We start from the raw sequence: 20755 nt of genomic DNA, 5'->3' as shown, positions 1-20755 counted from the left end.
GGGAGGGAAATACATCTGCCTACATAACGCTCTCACTTCAGGTGTGCTTAAAAACCATGAGCTTGAAGTATATATATACACAGAGTGTCAGCAATGCTTACACATTACATAGGCATGCTGTTTTTCTTACTGCAATAATAATAATACTCTGCAGCATACTTTGGATGATTGTGTAGTCTGTGGAGCTTGAACTGTTTAATTTGTAAATGTCAATAAAGCATCAAAGGGAAAAAAAAAAAACAGAAAAAAGAGGCAGGCAGGGCGGTGGAGTGGGTGGGGGGAGTTTAGACTTACATACACAGTCACATTGGCTCACACACACATCTGCTTTGGGACTGCAGTGTGATGTTTCTGCTGTACAGCTGATCAGAGCTGCCACTGACTCTTCTCTCTCAGAGCTGCCTGTGCCTTTGGATACTTTATAACCATCATTTATAATATACTTTCTCCTCCATACAGAGAGACCTGCTGGGTTCTTCCTGCTAATCTTTTCATTCTTTTTTTATATTATTATATTTTATTGCTGTTTGCCAGCTACACTGAGGACTCTGGGAAGATGAACCCGCATTGTGCCCGCTGTGGCAGAGTTGTCTATCCAACGGAAAAAGTAAACTGCCTGGACAAGGTAAATGGCATCTTCTTTTTCTCAGTCAAAGTTGAAAGGCTGGCCACACACTATGCAATCTGACTGTACAATTTCTATACAATCTTACCAGCATCCATGCACTATAACACCAATAGATTTACAGTGACTTGGATATATTTATCAGATCGTCTTTTATACTACCTGATGACAGAGTTAGTGTACTGGTTAAGGGCTCTGCCTCTGACACAGGAGTCCTGGGCTTGAATCTTAGCTCTTCCAGTTCAGTAAAGAGACCTCGGGCAAGACTCCCTAACACTGCTACTGCCTATAGAGTGTGTCCTAGTGGCTGCAGCTCTGGTGCTTTGAGTCTGCCAGGAGAAAAGTGCAATATTAATGTTATTTGTCTTGTCTAAAAGTGTTAAGCTTGGTGATTGATTGTACTGTCAGATTGCATAGTGTGTGGCCACCTAAAGTCCTATCAGAAGCATCCTCCCTCTGAAACAGCATCTATATCACTAGAGCAGGCTGTCTACGACTACTTTAACATTACAAAATAAAAAAGCAAATATGCCAAAGCTATGCTCTAGGTACAGGCTTGTGTATTAAGGCAGTCCGAGAGGTATAGTGGCGAAGGGAAAAGCTTAGAGACCATTACCAGGTAATCAGTCATTTCACCTTCCCCAGGTCCGATACGCCGGCTGTTTGCTTCCTGCACACAGCCTGTAGCCTTATTAAATAATCCTGAATTGAAATGTAGAAAGAGGGGGGGGGGGGGGGGGGGGTTGGAGGTTATGCTCTTGGTGCAAAGCTTTGACTGCTGAAAGGGTTAAGTGTGGATCACAGCAGTGCACAGAATACCTGGAGGCTTAAGGAGTGACTAAGGCAGGAATGCTTTTTAATTAGGAATACTCTCCATGCACCAGCCAGACCGTGCAATCTACAGTGTGACACACACACCACAACTTGCTGTTTGTTTTCAAGCGCAGGAATGCGCTGTGTAATGTCAAACGATGGGTGTTGCAGAGTCGCGCGTCTGCAGGCTAAGCCCTTGTCTCGTGACAGAGCCGCCCGCGTCCCCCGTACGATGGAGACGGGGAGAGAGACAGCTCGCTCGGATAACGAAGAATGCAGCGATTGCCGTAATCCAGGGAAGGTGGGGGGGACAGGCGTGCGTCCGGAGAATTGCTATTCAGCAATGTCAGCTCCCCAGGACCACACGCTGGCAGTCAGCAGACCTTGGCTGTGAACAGTGTGAAAGTCATGATGAAATATCACAGTGGAGAGGGGTAGATCGGCGGTGACAATACGGCTTCCTCCGCAGTTCGTGCTTGATGATGTACTTTCGCTTTGGTTTTTTTTTTTGTATTGCGTTCTTTTAGCATTCTTGTCACCCTCTGGCTTTGACAGCTGAGCTGCAGGCTGATATAAAGAATACTCTTTAAAGTGTTATTCCGGGCATAAAAAAAAGATTGTGTCGGTATACTCACCATAGCCTGAGAGCTGGCTGGTCCCTCGTTGCCAGGTGCCACATTGGTGATAGCTACAGACTTTATTTTTCATCACTACCACATCCACTCCAATCACTGCAGTGCAGAGTGGAGAGAAGTTTGGAAAGAGTGCCTGTGATCTCTGCACTGTGACAGCAGCAGGGTGACAGGAGCTGTTAGTGGCATGGGGCACAAACATCGAGGGAGGGATCTGCCCACAGGCAGGCTGCAAGAGAACAGGTGAGTATACTTTATTCTACTCGACAGGGCTTTATGCTGGGATCTATATATTGATATAGCTATATTTCCAATGTAAGTGTACCTGAAGGGAAAAAAGTACCCAAATTGTGTACTTACCCCAGTAGAGGGAAGCTACACTTGCCCCCCTCCACCTTGTCGTTTCAAAGCTGAGACCCCCCCCCCCCTCCCCCAAAGCTCCTCGACAAACCTGAACTTTGTTAGCTTCCTTCTACTCCCCATCATCAAATCCAACCAAACTGCAATCCATAGCGTCTCACTGTGAACTTTTGTAAGTACAGGCAGTAGGGTTTTGTTGCTTCAAATGATTGTGATTGTTTCGGGTGACAGTCTCCTGTCTGTACAAGTGTCTGGTGATGTCTGCCACAGTCACTCTAGCAATCTGCTGAGTGGGATATTGGTCAGTCGATTGCTGTTAAAGTGTCCAGCAGATGCGTTGGGCACCAGTGCAAGTTTTACGTAGGGCCCCCCATGCATTCTATACATAAGAATTGATATGGCACAACAAAACCTGCCAAGGACATCCACAATATGACAGGTGTGAGCAGAGGAGGGGAACAGCTTGTCAAAGGGACCCTGAGCAGAGCTGCAAAATGGAAAACTTAACTTACCTCGGGCTTCCTCCAGCCCCCAGTAACCTGCGAGGTCCCTCGGCATCATCTGGGTCGACCTCCATTGTCCCACTGGCAGCCCCATAAGCAGCTCGACAAGGCCGTGAGTTGTGCGCAACTGCGCATGCACAGCCCGTCCACACACCCATTGTGGTCACATGCCCATTGTCATGAGCGTTCTGCACAAGGCGCGATTCAGTCTCTGCTCAGAATCCCTTTAATGATGACCACTATTCAAACCATATATAGAAGTGATCATTGCCAGCATAGTACCATTGAAGAGCTAATACTGTGCTTGAGGGAGGGCCCCTCTGGTTCAAGGGCCTCAGTGGGTCAGAACCTCTGCATCCCCTATTGCTATGCCACCGATGAGTACCTAGCTTAAAGAGAAACTCCGACCAAAAATTTAACTTTATCCCAATCAGTAGCTGATACCCCCTTTTACATGAGAAATCTATTCCTTTTCACAAACAGACCATCAGGGGGCGCTGTATGGCTGATATTGTGGTGAAACCCCTCCCACAAGTAACCCCTGCCACAAGAAAAGTTTGAACTTTTGTGGGAAATAACTGTTTAAAGCTGTTTCCAACTGCCAAAAACCATGCAGCAGCTACATCACCTACCAACAGTAAAATGTTCACTGGAGGTCCTCTTTAACACTAGGAGTCAGGTGAGAAGACGAGAGGGTAGAGTGAACAGATTGCTGGTGAATTTATTAGCACGGTAATATGCATTCATTGTCCAGCCAACAAGCTGGAAAAAGTTTCAGTGACCGAGATGTATTTATTAACTGCTCTGGAGTAAACTGAGGTCCTGACTTCAGCATTTTTTTAGATTTAACTATACAGGCCTAAATATGTAATAAAACTATGTACATGCTTTCTGTCACCCGAAAAAATTGTTTGCTAACATGTTTGGGTGACAGATTAGGAAGGAGCACTTTACAGACAAACTTCTAAACTCTTGACTTCAGAAGAAGCTCCCGCAGCAACAGCAAATAATGATTTGTATGTGTAGTACAGCTAAGAAATAAAACATTAGGAGCAGAGACATAAGTCTAATATTGTTTCCAGTACAGAAAGAGTTAAGAAACTCCAGTTGTTATCTATGCAAAAGAGCCATTGAGCTCCACGACTTTCAAAGTCCCAGAGAGCTCTGTCTTGTGAAGCTTATTATCTCAAGTGTCAGTCACTGTATGTTCTTTTTCTCTCCAGAGGAAAGGTCAATAGTTCACTGGCCTGCTCTGTAAAATCATTTAGAATGCTGAGTAGTGTGTAAACTGCAAATATTAGTGAATGATGCAATGTTATAAAAAACACTATATAACTGAAAATAAAAATATGAGAATATTTTCTTTGCTACTAATGTTCTAGTACTTATCAGTACTACACACCCAATTCATTATATCATAATTTTTTTCACTTTAGTGTCTCTTTAAGACCCATACACACGCTCAACCAAACCACCCGATTGTCGTCTGTATTTGGTCTGTTGGATTGGCAAACGACTAGACGAGTGACCGATAACAGGTGGTTTGCCTGATCCATCTGGCGAATCAACTCACATGACTGTTAGGCTGATATTGCGCAGTAGGCCATGTGTGTACAGTGTTGTTTGAACAACACTCGCTTGTTTTGAATGCGGCCATATCGCACAATCCGTTGTTTCGCTTGCAAGCGCAGTATGTTAATTAGTTGGTGGTTCAGTTGGTTGGTGCCTGGAAAATACAAGTTGTGTGAACGGTTTGCTGTGAAGTTGGTCGTGTACATTGTTGGACGTGTGTATGAACCTTGACACTTTTGATCACTAAGGCCAATCACCGGTGATTGAGTTTGTTTAGGAATATTTACGCGTGTACGCCGGATTTATACGTCTTGTGCTCCTAGGCCAAGTATGTTGTGGCTCCCATTTCTTGTACGATTGCCCCTCCCCTTACATGTGCAGCCCCCTCTTCCATGTGTACCATGTGCATTTACTGCAGCCCCTCTCTTTCATGAGCAGCTCCCTTGGGCATCCATTTCCCTTTTTCATGTGCTGCTCTGCATTTTCAGCCTCCTGTTTCATTTGTAGCAACCCCTTTCTTTTTCCGGTGCCTCCTTGGCCATGCTGCCGCCCAAGGCCCGGGCCTTTTCAGCCTTTCAAGAAACCCGACACCTGAAGACAGGGAGCAGTTATGTATTGCTACTGTGGTTTTAGCCTATGTGGCTATTCAAAAAGAAAAAAGAATGTACTAAATAGGTTGGCAGGAAAAAAAAGTAGTCATTATTTTTTTCAAAAAATGTTACCATTTTTCAGACTGAAATGTTTATAAAAGTGCCAGTCACCTGAAAAAATGTATATCCCCACTTTTAGCGTGAGGCACGGTCCTGCGCACAAAGGGGTCGTTTCAAGCATGATAACTGCATGCGCAGAAGGTTACTCCGCGTGATAAGCGGAGGTTTGCATGTGATCACGTGCACGCTTCACGCGAAACGCGCACGTGATTGCGCGCAAACCTCTGCTTAACAAACAATTGCGTGCCGCAGATCGTGTGATAACTGCTGTGATAGCAGTTATCACACTTTAGTGAATCAACCCCATAAAGTTACAGTCAGATGTATATGTCAGAGGTCCGTGGTGTTTGTCACTGTCACAGTGGTGAATAACATGAAGGACAGCGGGCAACTCCCTCTTCCCCACTTTTGCCGCAAATAGTCGCATTACAAGGCCACCCACTGCTGCTCCTAAAATAATGTTTGCAGGTAAAATCTATGGTTGGCAGTAGGGATGATTGAAATGCAGATCATTTTTCCTTGCATTGAAATTTTTATGTAAATTATATGCATGTATAATTTACATGTATGATGGGGGCCAGATTGGCTGAGAATTTAGTATGTTAATTGACTCGGCCAAAGGCTTTGTTTTTTTCCCTCTACCTGCCCCCTCTGTCTTACGCTATTCCATTGGCCCTCCCATCTCCGTGACAACAGAACAATTCACTAGTCTGGAGGCTAACAACGGGTCTGTACTGAAATTAGAGTGTCTGTACAGCGCTCACTCCTCTTATTGGTTCACCAACATGAACCCTCTGCATATAGTTCCACTGTTTATAACTGTCTTAGGTCTCTAGTAGAAATGAACACTCTCACCAATGTTGAAAGGCTGATTTGTCAAAGATCAGCTGAATGCATATTACAGATGAGCTCAACTCCAGTATTCCTCCTCCTAGTGTTTCACTTCTGGTTCCACTTGTACCTCAAAGAGACATGTAGCATAACATAGCGTAAACCTGTATTTAAGTCACAATTTTTTGCCACACATGCAAAAGTGAGTGCACCCTTGCAAAGGTGAGTGCTCTCCACTGTGTGTATCCGTGCTTCACCTTCACCAGACATGAACGAAATTCCTGCTCACCAGATACATATGCTGACCTATTCGACCAGCACCAGATCGCATCAAAAGCACAACTCTGGGTCTTCTTCCAACAGACTTCCAATCAATATTAGCAACTTGCTTCCGAAGTTCCTCAGAAAAAAATATTCACAAAACACATACAGTGGGTTGCAAAAGTATTCGGCCCCCTTGAAGTTTTCCACATTTTGTCACATTACTGCCACAAACATGCATTAATTTTATTGGAATTCCACATGAAAGACCAATACAAAGTGGTGTACATGTGAGAAGTGGATCGAAAATCATACATCATTCAAAACATTTTTTACAAATAAATAACTGCAAAGTGGGGTGTGCGTAATTATTCAGCCCCCTGAGTCAATACTTTGTAGAACCACCTTTTGCTGCAATTACAGCTGCCAGTATTTTAGGGTATGTCTCTACCAGCTTTGCACATCTAGAGACTGAAATCTTCTGCCCATTCTTCTCTGCAAAACAGTTCCAGCTCAGTCAGATTAGATGGACAGTGTTTGTGAACAGCAGTTTTCAGATCTTGCCACAGATTCTCGATTGGATTTAGATCTGGACTTTGACTGGGCCATTCTAACACATAGATATGTTTTGTTTTAAACCATTCCATTGTTGTCCTGGCGTTATATTTAGGGTCATTGTCTTGCTGGAAGGTGAACCTCCGCCCCAGTCTCAAGTCTTTTGCAGTCTCCAAGAGGTTTTCTTCCAAGTTTGCCCTGTATTTGGCTCCATCCATCTTCCCATCAACTCTTACCAGCTTCCCTGTCCCTGCTGAAGAGATGCACCCCCCGAGCATGATGCTGCCACCACCATATTTGTCAGTGGGGATGGTGTGTTCAGAGTGATGTGCAGTATTAGTTTTCCGCCACACATAGCATTTTGCATTTTGGCCAAAAAGTTCAATTTTGGTCTCATCTGACCAGAGCACCTTCTTCCACATGGTTGCTGTGTCCCCCATATGGCTTGTGGCAAACTGCAAACGGGACTTCTTATGCTTTCTGTTAACAATGCCTTTCTTCTTTGCACTCTTCCATAAAGGCCAACTTTGTACAGTGCATGACTAATAGTTGTCCTATGGACAGAGTCTCCCACCTGAGCTGTAGATCTCTGCAGCTCGTCCAGAGTCACCATGGGCCTCTTGACTGCATTTCTGATCAGCACTCTCCTTGTTCGGCCTGTGAGTTTAGGTGGATGGCCTTGTCTTGGTAGGTTTACAGTTGTGCCATACTCCTTCCATTTCTGAATGATCGCTTGAACAGTGCTCCGTGGGATGTTCAAGGCTTTGGAAATCTTTTTGTAGCCTAAGCCTGCTTTAAATTTCTCAATAACTTGATCCCTGACCTGTCTTGTGTGTTCTTTGGACTTCACTGTGTTGTTGCTCCCAATATTCTCTTAGACAACCTCTGAGGCCCCTTACAGAGCAGCTGTATTTGTACTGACATTAGATTACACACAGGTGCACTCTATTTAGTCATTAGCACTCATCAGGCAATGTCTATAGGCAACTGACTGCACTCAGATCAAAGGGGGCCGAATAATTATGCACACACCACTTTGCAGTTATTTATTTGTAAAAAATGTTTGGAATGATGTATGATTTTCGTTCCACTTCTCACGTGTACACCACTTTGTATTGGTCTTTCATGTGGAATTCCAATAAAATTGATTCATGTTTGTGGCAGTAATATGACAAAATGTGGAAAACTTCAAGGGGGCCGAATACTTTTGCAACCCACTGTAGTGTGAACCAGTCACGATAATAGATATATCCCAGTGCTCGTGCAAGAGTGTTTCCCACTGTGAGCACCCTGCACCCTGTGTCTCCGTGCTGGACTTTCACCAGATCATGCAATTAAACACTAGCTGCTCAACAGATGCCTTGCTGACCTCACAGGGACCAGCTCTCAGCACTTGTGGTATCACAGAATGAAAGGATCTTGCCAGCAACGTTAGTAATCACCTATGGGACTAATACACAGCTCCCATAGCATAATACTGTTTGATACTTTACTAAAAGCTTAAAATCACACTCACATTTTAAAACAATGATATGCGCATATATAAAAAAACCTCCTGGACGTCCCCACCGCCGCTCTGTCAGCGTCTTCCTGTCTGCCGTTGAGGCCACGCCCTACCGGTTTCGTCAAATGACTCATCAGGTCTGTACTGAACTTGGTCCAAATAGTTGCCCGAGGGAACGAGTCCCTCCAACAACCTCTCCAGTCAGTGAAATTCTAATATGTGTATGCAGCTTTACTGCCAATCAAAATCATCACTTGATGACCTCGATAAAACTCAGTACAGCTCAGCTAAACTGAAACATGCTATTTATTAAGCTCTATTCACAACTAGGGATGGTCAATGAGAGGCAAAGAATTTTTCATTGCATTCAAATATTATGTAAATTAAATGCCGCTTGAAATTGGACCAATCAGAATAACTTCCTGTCCATTTTTATTGGTCCAAGTTCAAGCTGCATAACATTTACATGAAATTGGAATGCAAGGAGAAATGATTAGAATCCCATTGAGCATCCCTATTCACAACTCAAGGTCCGTACACACGCTCAACTAAAGTCTTTTTAAATATTCGACAAACGACAGATTTACGGTGTTGGATGACAACCTAGTTCAAAACTGGAGGCAAATGACATGACGAGCGACCAATATCAGGCATTTTGTCCAGTCCGTCTGGCGGATCAACTAACACAACTGATATCGTGCAGACGGCAAATATTGTGCAGTTGGCCAGGTGTGTACAATGTTGTTTGAATGACATTGTTCAACTGAATGTGGACATGTCGTGCATACAGTCGCTTCTGCTTGTGAACGTAGTATTTAAGTGAGGTGGTCATTTTTAATATCGGTCGCCGGTATAGTCATTTCTGCGATGTTGATTGTCTTTGTTCCACAACTTTTGTTTGACCTGTATACGGGTCTTTAATTATACTAAGGACTTATCAGACACAGATGATGGGGAACAAAGGCTTGTTTTGGCAAGAGTTGGATCTCAGCAGTGCAACTAGAAATGTGTTCCTGTGAAAAAATGGTGAAAATTCCCGAAGCAGATCTTCGCTGTGGAGGTAGCCAGAATTTGGTTGTCAACAACACACGAGTGAGACGAGCTGTCAGACTTGCACGTGTCACATAAATACCTAAGCTGAAAAAAACCCACAACACATCCATGAGGTCCGACCTGTCATGTCACATTGTGATCTACAGGAGGGCTAAAAAAAAAAACACGCTGGCCCATATGCAATTATTTTTTTTCTCCTGAGTTTTCTCCTTGGTGTTATTTTCTAACTTGGCAATAAAATAATTTTTAGATCACCAGCAAGTAAAAAATACTCAATCATTTTGAGGGAACTTTTTTTACCTACATTTGGTACTTTTTCCATTGCAAGGTGCTGAAAATGTATTCTAAATTGAAAATGAAATATTGTCCACCATGGTGCTGACATCACACTGTGGGAGCCTTGTTGCATTGTGGGAAATAACAGCTGTTTCCAACTGCCAAAAAAAGCAAGCTGCATCTCCTTCCACTGCCAGCAGTAAAAATGTCACCATAGGATAAATGTCAGAATGTAAATCAGGGAGAGGAAAGATTTTACTATGGGACTAAATTATTCATACATAATTTTATGGTAAAAATTAAGCACTTTTGTTCATTACCTTATTTTCTCTGGCGTTCCTCTTTAAGTTTATGCTCTGCTGTTGGGTGACTACACAGATCAAGGCGAACGTTGGTGAATGGCGTCGTTGGCCTTTACCACAAACATTTAGAAAAACAGACCATGTTAGACATTAGTTTTATCTCTGGCCAGAATGTAATTGAATTTTGATCATGACCAGGAGTGTTCTTTGTATAGAATGTAATAGAATTATAGCATGAACCTGTCCAGTGGATGTGTTGTGTCAAGCCTACCGCATACAGTGGTCAAGCCCTGTGCTTAGCGATTGACGTCTGTATAGAGTATAACTGTATTATACTAGCGTCGTGTTCATTTGTCATGTAAAGAGATGGTCTTGTGTCGTTCTTTGTATAACAGTGTGTTACGCTTTTGTTCTGTAATGCTCATGTCTATCGTATACATTATGGTGCTCATACACGGTACAATAAAAACATTTGATTTTCCTGTTTTTTTCCGACTAAAACGATTAAATCAAAAAGTCTTTTTTCCATCAAGAAAAACGATCGATTATCCCGTTTTTTTCAATAAAAATCCAATCAGACATGTTGGAAAAATCTTTATATTTGATCTAACAGACTAATCAAATGAAATTATCTAATCGAAAAAAATTAAAAAAATTGTACAATGTATGGGTACCATTAGATTTATATTGTGATCTATCCTAGTGTTCATGTGATGATGATAGTATAATATTAATATTATTTTATTATTATTGTGTATGTATATAGTGTAGTCGTGCTGACATCTTCCCTAGCACGTAACACAGGTCCTGTCAATAACTGTCCCTCAAAGCAGATTACAATCCCTATTGTAGTCATAGTCGAGTGTCCCTATCAGTTTTGGGAAGGAGCGAGTCAACTGACAGATGTGTTTTTGGGATGTGGGCGGGAGGAAACCTTGACAAACACAGGGAGAACACTGTGTAGACTCCTCTGGTATAGAGTATTTCGGATCCGTATTAAGATCATGGCCCGTGGCATGTTTACCCTGATGTTTGGTCACTAAACAACTGCCCATCTGTCATAGCCGGAATTACCATAAGGCATTGTGGGCACATGCCTACAGGCACCTAATGATAGAGAGGCGGATCACTCCTCTCATCAAGTGTCTCACTCCTGCCTTAGCTATGCAGAGTCCCCAGTAAAGGGTAAATGGGAGGTTACTCACCCAGGTCTCAGCATTCCACTGACCAGATCTCCTTTAAGTTGGGGGCACCTCTAGCTACCTAATTCTTGCAGGCACTTATAGCTACTTAATACTGAGGATAGCTCTGGCTAGCTAATAGTAAGAGGCACATGTAGCTACCTATGACAGGCAAGGGAAGTAAGGGAGAAGTGACAGCCACACTTGCGGTGCGGTTCGGTGGGGGTTGTAGGTTCATGGAAGGTGAGGCCTAGGGTGCCAGAACATCTGTGCCTATAGGCTCCTGGGATGTAAATCCGGGCCTGCCATCTGTGAGATGCTCCACAGGAATGACTTCCTGCATGTGGTGGGCTTCGAGGAGGCAGAATAACAATCTTGTAATTTATGGAGACAGTTGTGTTTGCTCAGCAAGTGCATACAAACTGGCAGAACTACCACCGCTGGTGTGTCAGTGTCACCTCACTGTCACTTTAGTAACTGCTGGTGTGTCAATGTCACCACACTGTCACTTTAATAACTGCTGGTGTGTCAATGTCACCACACTGTCACTTTAGTAACTCCTGGTGTGTCAATGTCACCACACTATCACTTTAGTAACTGCTGGTGTGCCAATGTCACCACACTGTCACTTTAGTAACTGCTGGTGTGTCAATGTCACCACACTGTCACTTTAGTAACTGCTGGTGTGTCAATGTCACCACACTGTCACTTTAGTAACTGCTGGTGTGCCAATGTCACCACACTGTCACTTTAGTAACTGCTGGTGTGCCAATGTCACCACACTATCACTTTAGTAACTGCTGGTGTGCCAATGTCACCACACTGTCACTTTAGTAACTGCTGGTGTGTCAATGTCACCACACTGTCACTTTAGTAACTGCTGGTGTGTCAATGTCACCACACTGTCACTTTAGTAACTGCTGGTGTGCCAATGTCACCACACTGTCACTTTAGTAACTGCTGGTGTGCCAATGTCACTACACTGTCACTTTAGTAACTGCAGACATAAACAGATACTATCCTGTAAAAATAAATCCTGAAGTTACACTGGATAATAATACACAGCACAAACTTGTTAAAATGTAACTTTCTCATGGTCTCCTGCTGTGGTCGGGCTGCTCCCCTGAGCTTTAGGAGGGGGAAGATACATGGAAGGTCAGTTTACAATTAATCGCTCTTTGTATGTTGAAGGTTAACAAACATTCTAAAGTATCATCCCTTTCTTTTCTTGTTGACGTTCTGAGTGACGGAGTAACATACGGCTGACAGCTACCTGCCAACTCGGGGACAGCTGCTGACATCATACTGATTGTTTTTTCTCGCTCAAAATGCAGCTGATGCTGTGATAACCAGTGTAGTTTGTCTTGTTAAAACATAAAGTATTTGCATTAATTCAGTTTTAAGTGAGCAATGGTAGTTTCCCATGATGCATCACTGCTGAATATGCAAATCATCTCTTTATGCCCCTGAAACCAGGCTTACATCCAGAACCACTGTATGTAGCAAGCCTATAGCTTATACTGAGGAGGACTAATAGTCTGAAAGACTTTGTCCATGTTGGGTTGATGTCAGGGGCGTAACAATAGACCCTGCAAGGGATGCAGTCGCAGGGAGGCCCAGAAGCCGCAGGGGGGCCCCATGGGGAGAAAAGTTTATTTTCCAGGTTCCTGAGAGACTGACAACTAAGGGTAAAGAGAGAAATAGCTTTCTGCTGTATGCACATTTTTTGTAATGACTGCATCTGCTCAGTACTGATAGGGAATCATACAAAGTTTTGTAGACAAAGATTTGTAGACAGTCCCTATTCAGTGTTCAGCAGGGTCTTCTGTACAGCACTTCTCTACTACCAGGCTTTCTACCCCTCCCCAAGTGCTGTGTGATGCTGGAGGAGTCTTCAGAGCCAGTTCTGCTCCATCAGAGATGGACAGAGTGAGTGTAATAAGCTGAGGCTGGAAGAACACTTGTCTGTTTTCCGGGGAAGGAAGGACGGGCAAGTGATTTCTAGTTACGCCACTGCTTGATGTGGCACCGTAGCATGTATAAGCTACAGGCTTGCTATGTACCGGCGGTTCTGGATGTAAGCCTGGCTTCAGTGGCATAATCAGATAATTTCCATATTCAGTAGTGATGCATTGTGGGTAGCCGCAATCACGCTGAATTATCGCAATTACCTTGTGAATCTCTGAGAGGGGGAGTAGGAGTTGTGTGTTGGGGGTCTGAGGTAGTTGGTGGGTAATCACGTGCATATAAACTATGGGAAGAGTTACAATTTAACTAAATGGTTTCATTAAAGCTAACCTGTGAGGAAGAAAAAAACTTAAAGGATACCCGAGGGGACGTGTGACATGATTAGATAGACATGTGTATGTACAGTGCCTAGCACACAAATAACTATGCTGTGTTCCTTTCTTTCTTTCTCTGCCTGAAAGAGTTAATTATCAGGTATGTAATTGGCTGACTCAGTCCTGACTCAGACAGGAAGTGACTACAGTGTGACCCTCACTGATATGAAATCCCAACCATAAAACACTTTCCTAGCAGAAAATGGCTTCTGAGAGCAGGAAAGAGATAAAAAGGTTCAATAGCTCATAGATTTTAGCTCTGGCATACTTTAATGAATGTGTCATTGAGCAAAAACAATAAAACAGTTAAAACGTAAAAAGTAGATTTAAACATTAAATAAAACTGTGGAATATCTTAAAAAGTCATTTTTAGGAGAAGGAAGATAGATACAATTGTTTATTTCATTTGTTTATTCTCGCCTCAGGTGTCCTTTAAGTGCCCTGCTTTTGACCTCAGTCGGCAGAACTTGTTGTGTTGTAAATTCTTGGAATGCTTTGATGTCTCTCTACTAACAGAAAATATAAAAAAACCTGAAAGGAGAATTCCTCTGTTATTGTTTTACACTGCCCCCTTGTGACAGGTGTCAGGGAGATGTAACAAATAAGAAATAAAAAATGTTTCTAGAATAAATTGGCACTTGCAAGCCTCTAAATAAATTAGCTGTTATAATTCCAGGCTGTTTGCTGGATGAACTGTGCCTTGTTCCTGTAAAGGTGACCACTAATGATTCTGTTCAATCCCATCAATCTAATAGGATAGGTTGGGAGATTTTTGTCCATAAGTAGATCATTTACGATCGTTCATACCAAGAATCGTTCATAATCGATCGTTCAGCAAATCATTAGTGGCCACCTTAAGTATAAATTTAGGCAGCTTGAAAATGAACAAATCAAATGCCAACTTGCCGGGATTAGATTCGTCCATTTTAAAAATATTTTTCATTGATTTTTATTACCTTGTGTATTTCCCATTACATTTTTTTAGTCATAGCGATTAGTTATAGCTTCTTAAAGGACCTCTGTCACGAAAATCTTAACATTTTAAATGCAAGTAAACACACAAATAAGAAGTACATTTCTTCCAGAGTAAAATGAGCCATAAATTACTTCTCTCCTATGTTGCTGTCACTTACAGTAAGTAGTAGAAATCTGACATTGCAGACAGATTTTGGACTAGCCTATCTTCTCACGGGAGTTCTCAAGGTTTTCTTTATTTTTAAAAACACTTGGTGTATGGCAGGTGCTCCGTCCAACTGCCAAAAAAGTGTGCAGCGGGCAGGGAGGCTGGCCATCTTTGTATAAATCTTTTTCAGGGAATGTCTTTATATCTTTATAAAGAATAAAGGTCATGCTGAGAATCCCCCATGAAGAGATGGACTAACCCAAAACCTGTCGGTAATGTCAGATTTCTGCTCCCTACTGTAAGTGACAGCAACATAGGAGAAAAGTACTGTATGGCTCATTTTACTCTGGAAGAAATGTACAGCTTATTTGTATGTGTTTTAAATTTTAAGATTTTTGTGACAGTTCCTCTTTAAAGAGAAACTGTAACCAAGAATTGAACTTCATCCCAATCAGTATCTGATACCCCATTTCCCATGAGAAATCTTCCTTTTTTCAAACGGATCATCAGGGGGCTCTGTATGGCTGATATTGTGGTGAACCCCCTCACAGCACTAAGGTACTGACATCACACTGTGGGATACCTTGTTGCATTGTGGGAGATAACAGCTGTTTCCAACTGCCAAAAAAGCAAGCAGCATCTCCTTTCATTGACATCACCTTCCAGCAGTAAAAATGTCACCATGTGATAAATGTGTGAATGTAAATCAGGGAGAGGAAAGATTTTACAGTGTTAGGACAAACACTGACTAAATCATTTATACATAATTATTGTAAGAATAAAGCACTTTTTTTATTACATTATTTTTACTGGAGTTCAAAATGGAGCAATAACAACATACATTTGAAAAACTCTTCCTTCACACCCCCAGAAACCCTCTGTGCTGAGATGACCATAAAACTGTCATCTCCTTTCAATTATAATAAAATCCAAAGCCATATCATTCACTCATCCCTGCTTCCCTCGGCCAGTGATATTAGTTGAATCTGTCGCAGTATGCCTTCTTCTAGTTGCTCTATACAAATACCATGTGGTAAGGACAAATTCTCCAATCAGATTTTTAAAGGGATACTGTAGGGGTCGGGGGAAAATGAGTTGAAGTTACCCGGGGCTTCTAATAATCCCCCACAGACATCCTGTGCCCGTGCAGCCACTCACCGATGCTCCGGCCCTGCCTCCGATACACTTCTGGAATTTCAGACTTTAAAGTCTGAAAACCACTGCACCTGTGTTGCAGTGTCCTCACTCCCGCTGATGGCTCCAGGAGCGCACAGCGCAGGCACAGACCATACTGGGCCCACGCAGTACGCTCCTGGTGACATCAGCGGGAGCGAGGACTTTAAAGTCTGAAATTCCAGAAGTGTACCGGAGGCAGGGCCAGAGCATTGGGGAGTGGCTGAGTGGGCACAGGATGTCTGTGGGGGATTATTAGAAGCCCTGGGTAACTTCAACTCATTTTCCCCTGACCCCCCTACAGTATCCCTTTAAAGAGACTCCGTAACAAAAATTGCATCCTGTTTTTTATCATCCTACAAGTTCCAAAAGCTATTCTAATGTGTTCTGGCTTACATCAGCACTTTGTACTATCACAGTCTCTGTAATAAATCAATGCATCTTTCCCCTGTCAGACTTGTCGGCCTGTGTCTGGAAGGCTGCCAAGTTCTTCAGTGTTGTGGTTCTGCTATGAACTCCCCCTTCCAGGCCCCTCTATGCACACTGCCTGTGTATTATTTAGATTAGGGCAGCTTCTCTCTTCTCTCTTATCTTTTACAAGCTGGATAAATCGTCCTCTGAGCTGGCTGGGCTTTCACATGCTGAAGAATTACAGACAAGGGCAAAGCTGTTTGCAGGAAGTAAAGAGCAGCCTGAAACTTCAGTGCATGAGAGATGCAGGGGGAAAGAAACACACAATGATCTCTTGAGATTCAAAAGGAAGGGTGTATACAGCCTGCTTGTGTATGAATGTATTTTCTATGTGTGGACATACTGTACATCAACCTACTTCCTGTTTTGGTGGCCATTTTGTTTGTTTATAAACAAACTTTTTAAAACTGTTTTTAACCACTTTTAATGCGGCGAGGAGCGGTGAAATTGTGACAGAGGGTAATAGGAGATGTCCCCTAACGCACTGGTATGTTTACTTTTGTGCGATTTTAACAATACAGATTCTTTTTAAGTCTTCTCCCTCATAAACCTCTAAAGGATAAATTTCTTCCATATGGTAAAACACCTTTAGTCCTTTCCTCTTTTCATTGTAGAGTATATAGCAGATCCAATTTAAAGTGGGCGTGAACTTGCACAGGAGACACCAGGAAAACTGATAAATGCACCCTGTGTATTTTTAGAGAGAAGAACTTGTCTAAGGGCCTGTACACACTGAAAAACGCAAGCAAAATCGCAAGCGCATGCGTTTTTAAAGTGCCTGTAGTTTTAAAAACGCATGCGCTTTTGCCTGCGTTTTTTGTGCGTTTGCGTTTTTCTTGTAATTGCTGATTGGCTAAAGAATCCTTTGTTTTTTTTCTAGTTTACATTTCAACAGGAATCAGGAGATTGCAGAGTCTTCTGGGATACTGATTTCTGAAAAACGCAGGCAAAAACACAAGCGCATGCGTTTTTAATGCGTTTTTCATGCGCTGCGCTTAAAAAAGCGCAGCAGGCACTGCGATTGCGTTTTTCTAAAAACGCATCGCACCAGTGTGTACAAGTCATCACGATTTTCATTCTTTTTCAAAAGACCTTGCGTTTTGAAAAACGCATGCGTTTTTAAAAACGCAACGCAAGCGCAGCAGTGTGTACAGGCCCTAATTTCCCCTCATCCTAAGTAATCACAAGTGTAATTTGACCTCTCAGCTGTGTCAGCTTAGACATTTGACAGGATGTTAACCCTTTGTCTCCTTCCATGAAAGCAGGAAGTAGACAGTTCAGATTTATTGCAGAATTTGCATCAGCTGTAACAGAGAAATATTTTTCTTTAAAGTATACCCGAGGTGACATGTGACATGGTGAAATAGACATGTGTATGTACAGTGAAGCACACAAATAACTATGCTGTGTTCCTTTTTTCTTTCTCTGCCTGAAAGAGTTAAACATCAAGTATGTAACTGGCAGTTCCTGTCAGGACTGGGTCAGACTTCAGTGTGACCCTCACTAATAAGAAATTACAATTATAAAACACTTTTATAGCAGAAAGCGACTTCTGAGAGCAGGAAAGAGATAAAATTGGCCAATAGTTCATAGATTTTAGCTCTGGCACTCTTCCATGAATGTGTCATTGAGCAAAAACAATAAAACAATAAAAACTTAAAAAGTAGATTTAAATATAAAATAAAACTGTGGAATAGCTTAAAATTTTAGGAGAAGGAGAATAGATACAATTGTTTATTTCATTAGTTTAATTTCACCTAAGGGTAGGAACACACAAGGCAGAATTGCATATGCATTTTCCATAGCACATAGTGGAAAACACACATGTGATTCTGTCTAGTGTGTTCCTACCCTAAAGGTTATTATGCTGTTGCTTATCTTTGAGAGTAGAGAGGAAGTACAGGTCTGCTTTACACAAGGCATCTAATTCCTCTTCTAGGGAGTGGATGGATGGTAGGTGCGACTGGAGCCAATGTTATGAAGATAACTCTTCTAGCTGTCATCAAAATAATATGCTATAAAGGAGACAAATGAAACTTCTCATTCCTATGTTGGCGAGCATAATAATTAAACAGGCATAAATATCTTTGCTTCATTATAGCCTTTCTACATACAGCATTTGCCAGCCCAGTGACTCTATCCCAAAATGTTCTATGTACGGACAAGTCCAAATACAATGTACGGGATCCGTTGAAAAGGGCGCCTGAGCTGCCTGTATGAAAAGGGCGCCTCCATCGACATCAATGTTATTACTGCAAATATCGGCTACAAGGTGGTGAAAAAGGGCGCCCGAGTTTTGATATAGGCTACAAGCGGGCGCCCCTTGGTAGCCCATATTTTATTTGGCTACTTTCAGATACAGTAGGGTGGCCCTTTGTAGCCCATATTTTTTTTTCGGCTACAAGGTTTTCGGCTACAGTAGGGCACCCATTTGTAGCCCATATATTTTATTCAGCTACAAGGTTTTCGGCTACAAGGTTTTTGATTCTTCTACACAAGGGCACCCTTTTATAGCCGAGATTTTGGATTTGGGGTGCAGGGGGGTTAAGATTAGGCATTACAAGCAGGGGGGGGGGTCTTAGGTTTAGGTCCCACCAGGGGGGGTTTGGGGTTAGGCACCACCAGGGGGGACATAGGGTTAGGCACCACCAGAGGAGTCTTAGGGTTAGGCACCACCAGGGGAGTCTTAGGGTTAGGCACCACCAGGGGAGTCTTAGGGTTAGGCACCACCAGCGGAGTCTTAGGGTTAGGCACCACCTGGGGGGTCTTAGGGTTAGGCCCCACCTGGGGGGAGATCTTAAGGATAGGCACCACCAGGGGAGTCTTAGGGTTAGGCACCATCTGGGGGGGTCTTAGGGTTAGGCACCACCTGGGGGGTCTTAGGGTTAGGCAACACCTGGGGGGGTCTTAGGGTTAGGCACCACCAGGGTGTCTTAGGGCTAGGCACCACCAGGGGAGTCTTAGGGTTAGGCACCACCTGGGGGGGGGGGTCTTAGGGTTAGGCACCACCTAGGGGGTTTAAGGTTAGGGGAGGGTTCTGTGTGAGAGTAGGGGGAAGTTAGGTCATAGTAATCACTTTTCTCAGCTATATCTAGAGCCCTTTTATAGCCCAACAAATTTTGCCTATAACAGCCTCCGTTTTATAAACTAAAACTAGCTTTTTTGGCTAAACCAGGAGCCCTTTGTAGCCGAATTTGGCATATATGGGCTACACCAGGTGCCCTTTGTAACCGAATTTGGCATATATGGGCTACACCAGGTGCCCTTTGTAACCGAATTTGGCATATATGGGCTACAACAGGCGCCCTTTGTAACCGAATTTGGCATATATGGGCTACACCAGGCGCCCTTTGTAGCCGAAGTTGGTATATGGGCTACACCAGGCACCCTTTTTTCCAGGCACCCTTTTCAAATAGACGCCAATGTACGCGGCTTGATTTTTAATGTGTTTTTTCACTTCGTTTAAACCTTGAATAATAATAATTGTTATTATCAGTGGCGTAGCAATAGGGGATGCAGAGGTTATGACCACACTGAGGCCCCTAGACCAGAGGGGCTCATTTTGTTAGTAGTAGCCTATTTCCACTAGTTCTGCATCAGTTTTTCTGCATCCAGATTTCTGAATGTGGCTATTTATTAGGGCCTGTTTCCACTACATGTGGATTCTGGATGCAGAAAAACTGACTCCAATTATTGCCTATGGGCCTGTTTCCACTAAACGTGATTCTTCTGATGCAGATTTCTGCATCATGGATCCGTTTTCCCATATAATGAAAACGTTTGTGGAAACAGGCCCATAGGCATTTATTGGATTCAGTTTTTCTGCATCCAGAATCCGCAGACCACATGTAGTGGAAACAGGCCTTTTACTCTAAATACACCTGTGCTCAGATCAAGAGCATTCTTGGGGCCCCATGTAAAATACGCATTGGGGCCCCAAGCTACTTAGTTACACTACTGATTATTACCTGTGTGTAATCTGATGTCAGTACAAATACAGATGCTCTGTGAGGGCCTCAGAGGTTGTCTAAGAGAATATTGGGAGCAACAACACAGTGAAGTCCAAAGAACTTACAAGACAGGTCAGGGATCAAGTTATTGAGAAATTTAAAGCAGGCTTAGGCTACAAAAAGATTTCAAAAGCCTTGAACATCCCAAGGAGCACTGTTCAAGCGATCATTCAGAAATGGAAGGAATATGGCACAACTGTAAACCTACCAAGACAAGGCCATCCACCTAAACTCACAGGCCAAACAAGGAGATCGCTGATCAGAAATGCAGTCAAGAGGCCCATGGTGACTGGACGAGCTGCAGAGATCTACAGCTCAGGTGGGAGACTCTGTCCATAGGACAACTATTAGTCATGCACTGTACAAAGTTGGCCTTTATGGAAGAGTGGCAAGAACGGCATTGGTAACAGAAAGCATAAGAAGTCCCGTTTACAGTTTGCCACAAGCCATGTGGGGGA

The 20755-nt window shown here is 43.0% G+C and overlaps 1 protein-coding gene across 3 annotated transcripts in view; it reads left to right on the top strand.

Moving 5' to 3' along the window:
• Window positions 1-329: 329 nt before the first annotated feature.
• LOC137518168 (LIM zinc-binding domain-containing Nebulette) overlaps window positions 330-20755 on the top strand; it is a 252739-nt gene continuing 232313 nt past the window's right edge. For 2 of the 3 annotated variants that reach the window (XM_068235597.1, XM_068235594.1), the window contains exon 1: window positions 330-625. In XM_068235597.1, the coding sequence (XP_068091698.1) occupies window positions 557-625 (69 nt within the window). In that variant the 5' untranslated portion in view covers window positions 330-556. Of the gene's footprint in view, window positions 626-1696; window positions 2314-20755 lie in introns of those variants that run through there. The other variant, XM_068235596.1, reaches the window with a different exon arrangement.

The sequence above is a fragment of the Hyperolius riggenbachi genome, chromosome 5 (genome assembly GCF_040937935.1).
Source record: "Hyperolius riggenbachi isolate aHypRig1 chromosome 5, aHypRig1.pri, whole genome shotgun sequence".
Lineage (NCBI taxonomy): Eukaryota > Metazoa > Chordata > Amphibia > Anura > Hyperoliidae > Hyperolius > Hyperolius riggenbachi.
This window is presented reverse-complemented; position numbering and strand designations above follow the sequence as displayed.